Source organism: Plectropomus leopardus, chromosome 12 (assembly GCF_026936395.1).
Source record: "Plectropomus leopardus strain MGB_pleo_1.0 chromosome 12, ASM2693639v1, whole genome shotgun sequence".
In the NCBI taxonomy this organism is placed as follows: Eukaryota; Metazoa; Chordata; class Actinopteri; order Perciformes; family Serranidae; genus Plectropomus; species Plectropomus leopardus.
This window is the reverse complement of record NC_142187.1, coordinates 6560001-6568464: the sequence shown is the minus strand read 5'-3', so window position 1 is coordinate 6568464 and position 8464 is coordinate 6560001. Positions and strand designations below refer to the sequence as shown.

Sequence of the window (8464 nt, the reverse complement as noted above, 5' to 3'; positions counted from 1 at the left end):
ATGGAACATTGTGCTGGTCAATCTTTTAGTGCATGCCACACCAGTAGACACTGGGCTTCCGACCTGCTCCCCAGCAGTTATAAACCACTGACAGATCTGGGACATGGAGGCTTTGGACAGGTGGTCAAATGCTTGAAAAAGGACACCAACGAGATTGTTGCTGTGAAGATCCCTGAAGAGGGCTGCAGCATCCACACGGAAGTAGGTCCAATAATTCATTAGCATTTACTTTGCCTTCATCTAAATATCAAAAATGTTTTCCTTGGCTTTAATGCTCGTCAATACTTCACCTGTATGTCAACAACAAGACTTACCTTTATAGTCTGGTTTTTAACTGATTTCTCTTTTATCCTCTTAAATCTGTTTTATTGATTTATATATTATCTTATTTCATTTCAGTTTTCTTAATTATTGTTTGACATGTTACTGTCTAATTTTATCATATTGTAGTGATTTATCTTTTAGTGTTTTATTAAATAATTTTATCATATGTTACAGTTTTATCTGTGAGTTTTTTATAATCTTATTAAAGTATATTTTTAATGAGTTATTGTATTTTATTTTATTTTATAACATTTTATTTTATAACATTTTAACCTTACCTCCAGTGTTTCCTCTTTAGGAATTTAAGATTGCGTTTCCTCATTTTGTCCATACCTGTTTTTTTACTCCATCTTTTTTTGACACATTTTCTAACCTTGAGCTTGGATTGTGGAGTTTTTTGCTATACAAATAAAGTTTGATTGATTGAACTAAGCGTCTCTCCAGTTAAGGATACTGAACATCTTGAAGTGGAATGACCTGCATGAGTACAACATCGTCAAGTTCATGGACTTGATTACACTGAGGGACGGCAGAGATGCGCTAGCCTTCGAGATGCTGGATGTGACTCTACTGGACTATATTGTTGACCAGAGGAACTATATCCCTCTGGATATATGTGACATTAGGAGTATAGTCCAACAGGTATGAATACAGAAGCATCAGGAACAACACAAAAAGCTCTCAGTCGGCAGGTTTCCATCAACCCTCAAATTGCACAAATTAAAATTGCAAATACAAAATTCGCCGAATGGAAAAATGTCAATTTCGAAAAGAAAACTCCTGTTGCAAAAAAGATTTGACACTTACATGAGGTGGTATTTCAGGCGATTCAAAAAGGCCCTATTTCGCAAAAGTGTAATGGAAACACGTTTTTTTCTTTTATAGCTCATATGATGTGTAACTCCAGGGGTGGTAATACCATTAAACCCAGAGAAGAAGAAAAAAAACAGAGTCACATGACATTCTACAAAAACATTTCTCAGTGTGTGTGAACGGAGGAAGAGAAAAAACCTAACCCTTATACGAGACAAGAAAATTATGCCGATATTATTGGCCTTACAGATTGGCTGCAATAGAATTAAACCTGCCAATGTCTTGGACATCCATCGCCATGCTTCATGAAATGTTATCGTGAGAGGAAAGTTGCATACTATCACTCAATGGAAACACAGTCATCTCGCAGTTGTGTTGCATCGAAAGTTAGAAAATATATCTTACGTGTTGTGCAAATCTCTAATGGAAATCCGCCTAGTCTCACTCCATTCTCTGACTCCCATATCTGATATTTGTACTTGCAGATGGCCACAGCATTAAATGCTCTGAAGACCACAGGCGTGATTCACACCGATATTAAGTTAGATAACATCATGCTGGTGGATCCACAGACGCATCCTCTCAGGGTGAAGCTCATTGATTTTGGGCTGGCTTTTCCAACCACTTTACTGAGGCACAGAGTGGGCAAATCTCAACAGACGAAACATTTTAGGTATGCTACACAGAGTCGTGACTCCTGATCCTACAAGTTTGTAGGAGATGTCTTCCATCTGCTCAACAATGACATTGTTCCTAACTCTGTGTCTGTATTTGTTTCATATTCAGGGCTCCAGAAATATTTTTGGGACTTCCATTTTCAGAGGCCATAGACATGTGGTCTGTAGGAGTTGTGATGTCAGTCATGCTGCTTGGTGCCCCGCTCTTCCAAGGAAAGACTGAATATGATGTAGTAAGTCACTGAATGCTTCCTTTTATCTTTCTTCCTCAAAGATCTAGTGATACTGCATCTGTGTGCTCTTCACTTATCACATCTTTAAAAGTACCCTGTGGAGTCAAATACAGTTTTTTTTCATTCTGTGGTTTTCATCAAAATATGCTGAGGCCCAACAAACATGTTAAATACGCTTACATCCTCAGAAAACTTTTAAAAGCTGATATCTTTTTTTTAAACGTAGAATCCTGCCACTGTAGTTCTCGTTCTCACTTGGCACATGAGAAGGTTTCAGTTCTGAAACTTCACCACTAAAATCCACTGAATCCTAAACAACAAGTCTTTATTGCTAGTGCAATTAAACCACCTCAGATTTGGTATCAAGATGATATTTGCAATACCCTAGTTGAAAACAAACTTTTCCCACTTTTTCTGATTTTAATCTATGTTTTTAACTCTCTGAAACCTGAGCAATTTGGCTTTATTTCTTTCAAAAACATGGAAAGAAGGAAAAAAGCAAATGACCCAAAAATTATTGAGAAAATAATTATAAAGTCATAACTTATAAGAAAATTATCTGAACTTTGAAAAAAAAGTTAAGTAAAAATAAAATAAAATAATATAAGTAAAAGTGATTATAATAAAAATATAGATACTTTTCTGTAGGCTAATTTTAAATACATATAATTATAGATTACTTGATATTTTTCTCTATTTATATGATGATTTTCCATAGATTTTTCCTTCTCTTTTTAAGGAAATTTTCAGGTCATTTCTTTGTCACCTTCTACTAATTTTTTTTTTTCAGTGTAAATTACATTTCATGCCAAGTTACTGATTTCATGTTTCCTCCTGTGTTTTCAAACCAATCAGTTTCAAAAGTTTAAATACATTTGAAGGTGCCTGAGCACAGCACAAGAACACAGATGCCAAACCAGGTTTCAAAGGGTTAAACTATGAATCTCACCAGACCTTTAATATCAGTCTTTAGTGTTTGACAGTGTTCCAAATAGGTGATATGGACACATTTCAGTTGGTAACAAAAAAATAGTGATGGTTGGTACCTATCTGAGGCTTCACAGGGGACCTTTAATACACAGTGAAATTGATCCACTTCCCAGAAAACAGTTCTTCACCTCATAAGTTGGAACATAAGATCTATCCAATCATAAACTTTTAGATAAAACTGTATGAAGCAGCATTTGGCTTGCTGTCCTTAGCAGCACTTCTGGCAGATGTAATGTAATTGGTACTTTTAAAGATGCTATGCAACATACAGAGTTTTATAAACATTACTATGGGACAGCTTCATGACCAAAAAAGTGATACAGCTGTATATCTTGATATGATGTGGTATTTTGTCTCCAGATGCGAAACATTGTGAGATACCGAGGTGTACCTCCAGATCATCTTTTAAACGTTGGGAGGGATTCTCATAAATACTTTGTGAAAGAACATGGTCACTGGAGACTTAAGGTATGAAAAAAGCGTTCTCACTCACAATATTCTCTTCTCTGCATGCATTGTAAAAAATGTTTGTAAAATTAACAGCGAAGTGCTGTAAAATCATGGCATTATAAAACTGTAAATAAAAAAACTATGAAACAGTGTTCAATTTACAGTAATATTTTGTAAAGCACTTAACCAAACAAAACTGTTAATTTTAAAGTAAGAATATATCAAAATAATGATAGTTCTTTGTAGAATTTACAGTTTACTGTGGTTTTGTTTTTCCAGAAAGAAAGCGTATTCTATTTTACAAATACATGCTTTACAGATAAACATGTAGCCTACATATGGATTTTACAACCGATTTTAAAACATCTGAGTGTGACATTTAAATATTCCTTAAAAGCTGAACTTTCAATTATTCTGGCAACCACAGCAGCCAATTTTTTCTTTGGAAAAATAACATTTTTTTTTTTTTTTTTACAGTGAGGTTAAGATTATATGAACCTTCTTTCTTCATTTAGACACCTGAGGAGTACTGGCCAAGTCCTCCCTGCAAATACAAGCCCATCATATTCCGCAACCTGGATGATTTGCAGAAGGTAGGTGTTTGCATAGCTTGCTCTGTAGCTGCTGAAGATAAATCAGTTCTTTATTCATGAATCAGAAATTTTGCTTTACCGCTGTTGGATTTGCTGTTTGTTTTCTACATTAGTTGCCCCTGGAGAACCTGCATGTGGTGGAGGTGGATGAAAGGGTGGAGTGCATTGACCTGCTTGAGGCAATGCTTTGTTTGGACCCCGGTGAGAGGATTACCCCAACTGAAGTACTTGCTCATCCATTTATCACAAGAGGCACCTTTCAGCAAAACTCAAAGTAAGTCTGCAATTGCAATTTAATTATGTTGTATTTTTTAACAAGTATTTATTTATGTATTTTTTGCCTTTTCAAAACACAAAAGCAAAATTTTAAAGAATGGGTTCAGCAGTCTTTATCTGTTTTAACATAAGCCAGTACGGTTACCATACCTTAAGCTCACTATCTACAGTAGCTGAAGTATAATTTGTTTGTAGCATACTCACGCACACACACACACACACACACACACATACACAGACAGCTGCTAACATTACTCTACACTTTAATTTTGTGTGATTTCATTGTGTGATTGTGATTTTGGAAGGGTAAAAGAAAAAAATCTGAAAGTCTTTTGACACTGTTTTGCAGACTTGCTGCTAGTTACAGTTGCTATGATCTGAAATGATTACATTAGAATTTTGACCAGTCTGAAATGCTGAGTTGCATCTTCAGTTTCTGACTCCTGGAATCTGAGTAAACGCAATGGAATAAATGATAAAGCGAAACAATGATATATGTTGTATCAATGATGTTATAACTAATATTTTTATTGTGTCTTTGAATAACTGCACAGGTCTCCAGTTGATAATAAAAAAGGACATGCCCATCACTGGACAACTTCATCACTGGAGCTTAATAAACTAATAATAATCCTTAATGAAATTTATACACTGATTTCCTAGTCAACTGTTTACAGCATATGCCTTATTTCCACAGCTCAAGTGTCACCAGTGGATTTCAGGGATCCTCTTCAGCAACATCATCTCCCGGCGTTATCCTGGTGTGGCCTGCACCAGCTGAGTGCTGCTCACAAGGGCATGAGGACCGCAGGCAGAGTGAATCTTGGTAAGATGATTTACTCTGGACATGTCCGTCATCAGATATAGGAGAGGATGGAAAAATCAGGCTGGGGATACTCAGCTTGCTTTGCTTGGGGGGCCACTGTTGCAAAATGACAGGAGGCCAGGGGCCAGTTGCAGCAGCCTCATACATGTTTCTAGGATTTTATGATGTTAGGACATTTCTAAGATTTTAGGACATTTCTAGGATTTAGGACATTTCTCTGATTTGAGGACATTTCTAGGATTTTAGAACATTTTTTGATTTGGGACATTTCTCTAAGTTTAAGAGCTTTCTAGGATTTTATTATTATTATTATTATTATTTTGAAGCTTTTAGGACATGTCAAAATTTTAGCACATATCTAGGATTTTAGGACACATCAACATTTTAGGACATTACTCATTCATTTCCAGGACTTTAGGACAAGCTCTTTTTTGATGCTGTTTTGTGCACTCAGGCACCTTAAGCATACTTAAAGTACAAAAACAATTCCAGGAGTTAATCACTTTATTTTTATTGTGAATTAGAAAATGGCCGGGGGGCCAGTTTGCATGTTCTCCCCATGTCTGCGTGGGTTCTCTCCGGGGTCTCCGGCTTCCTTCCACAGTCCAAAGACATGCAGCTCAGGTTGATTGGTGACTCTAAATTGCCCTTAGGTGTGACTGTGTGCGTGAAAGGTTATCTGTCTATATGTGTCGGCCCTACCCGCCTTCGGCCCGGTGACAGCTGGGATTGGCTCCAGCCCCCCTGCAACCCTTGCGAGGATAAGCGGTTATGGAAAATGAATGAATGAATTCGAAAATGGCTTGGTATCACTTAATGGGTCATCATTAGAGCAGATTAGAGAATAATATATTAACAGTGTGTGTCTATGTGTGTTTAGCCCACCAGATTGCCTGGAGAAGCTCTCGAAAAAAAGACCAGTGGAACCCCCTCCCCATGTACCCGAGGAGTGCAATTTGGGACAGCAACTCACACCCACCACACTTGGTAGGAAATGCTAATCTGCACTTTTGCACCCGACATTGTAGTTGATTCTACCGAGGACATCTAAGGTATTTAATGTCCTTTTGATTTTTAGATGACATAGCGCCGAAGAATCAGAGGAAGAATCAGAGGAAGAATCAGAGGAAGCGAAAGAGGAATTGCTTCAGGCTCTTCTTAGTGTGGACCAGGAGGACATTCTTCAGCTGCATCAGGGTCAACAATACGGAGAAATAAATGACGCTATGAAGGTTTTACAGCGCAACACCTCGCTTGATGGATTTCACATAGGAAATGTGAGGAGTATGTATGTGATATCACCAAGTATGTTATCACATGCTCTCCATGGAGACGCGTGTGGGAAATCAATGTTAGCCAACATGTCTTGTGCTGTAAAAACCTTCACAGTTGTTGAGGGCGGCACGGTGGCTCAGTGGTTAGCACTGCGGCCTCACAGAGAGCTCCTGCCTTCTTTACCTCTCTGTGTGGAGTTTGCATGCTCTCCCCGTGTTAGCGTGGGTTTTCTCCGGGTGCTCCGGTTTCCTCCCACAGGCCAAAAAAACATGCAGGTTGATTGGAGACTCTAAATTGACACCGAATCTGATCCCATTCGATACAATTTGGCACTTCTGACTTATCATAACAAGTTGGACTAAATTAAAAAAAAAGAAAAATCTAATCACAACAATTAATTAGTCAATAAACAGTTAAAAATAACAGATAAATATCTGTGTCATGACACTAATATGTTTTTTGTATACCTGTGCTTTGGTGCTAGGACTCTTTGTAATGGAGATAAAATTGTTGTTTTAAAACATCAACATGTTATCACATAGGCTACAATACCATACTGCATGCCAATTTCGTCAGGGGTTAATCTCTACACCGTTAAATGTTTGTCAACATTACTAATATGGGGGGGGGACAGCAGTAAAACAGACATATAGGCCTATACTTAAATCATGATCAGTTTGAAAACACATAGCCTAATGCTGATTTGAGTACAGTTATATGCATTAAATACAATTTAAATATATATATATTAAATCATTCTCTATCTATATCTATCTATGTACTGCTAAATTAATGGTAACGACTTCAGAGATGTCTTATGGTAGTGAAATGAACATTTAGTTCATGGACAGCAGCTCTGGTGGACACCTGCAGTCAGCATGCCAATGGCACACTCCCTCAAAACTTGTGACATCTGTGGCGTTTTGTTTTGTGATCAAGCTGATAATCTGATAATTTTTGAGTGTTTTGTTCATCTCAAGGCACACCTGGATATATGGGTATGGGTTGTAATGATGTTGTTTAACCAGTACCTTGATATGGCACACCTCTCTTTCTCATTCTCTTGGAAAAACCTGTATTTGTGACCAAAATGAAATGAATGAATGAAAATAAGTGTATATATATATATATATATATATATATATATATATATATATATATATATATATATATATATATATATATATATATATATATATATATATATATGTAATGGGGGATTAAATTCTTAGATGCCAGCTACATTATACAGTAATAATAATAAGAGAAAGAGGGTAACCCCCCACCCCCAAACATTTAAAATAAAGTAAGTAATGATAATCAAATTAAGTCGATTTTTCTGACGTAATGTTGACGGAACGAAACAGGCGGAACGCGGAAGTCGGACATGCGGAGTTGCAGCGCCCGGAAAGTCTCTGGAGTGCACTTAACACAGACAGGTATGTTTGACAGCTAACTCTGGATTAAAAGTGAGTGTATGGAAGCACATCTGCTGTGTGTCTTACGCTCTGTCGGGCTCTGTCTCACGCTCCCAAGACACCGAGGAAAATGTCACACCAAAACATCGCGACAACAGGTGTTGAACAATTCTGTAAGAAGGTGAACGAATTCGACTCTAGCATACAGCTGAGTGTTTGTCAGCCCAGTCATGTAAACTTTCACAGCGTTTAAGTATCGCCGATCGAACAGCTGATGGTCCAACAGCAGACAGAGACAGACAGACAGACAGAGACAGATAGACAGACAGAGAGAGACAGACAGACAGACAGACCGCGGAGTTTCTCACAGTGCCAAAGTGTCTGAATGAATAAACATCCAAATATTCAGCGGTAGAAAGTGATTTCTTTTGACTTCCACAGACTGTTTAGTTTTAGTTTCAGCTCACTGGACTCCCTTTGAGCTCTTATTATTATTACCAGGGGCAGATCCGGTGTTTTGGGGGCCTGGGGGCCACAGGCACAGTGCCTTATTTTCACCCTTTCTCTAACTGCTAATGTTGACAGGCTG

General features: G+C 37.6%; 1 protein-coding gene across 1 annotated transcript; it reads left to right on the top strand.

The window, feature by feature from the left end:
* On the top strand, positions 1-7502 carry LOC121951846 (homeodomain-interacting protein kinase 3-like). The gene is made up of 10 exons (XM_088085499.1): positions 1-201; positions 769-966; positions 1623-1810; positions 1924-2047; positions 3398-3505; positions 4003-4080; positions 4194-4354; positions 5054-5182; positions 6063-6169; positions 6261-7502. Exons 1-10 carry the CDS (start codon positions 1-3, stop codon positions 6398-6400), a joined length of 1434 nt encoding a protein of 477 aa, XP_087941625.1. The 3' UTR covers positions 6401-7502.
* The last annotated feature ends 962 nt before the right edge of the window (positions 7503-8464 follow it).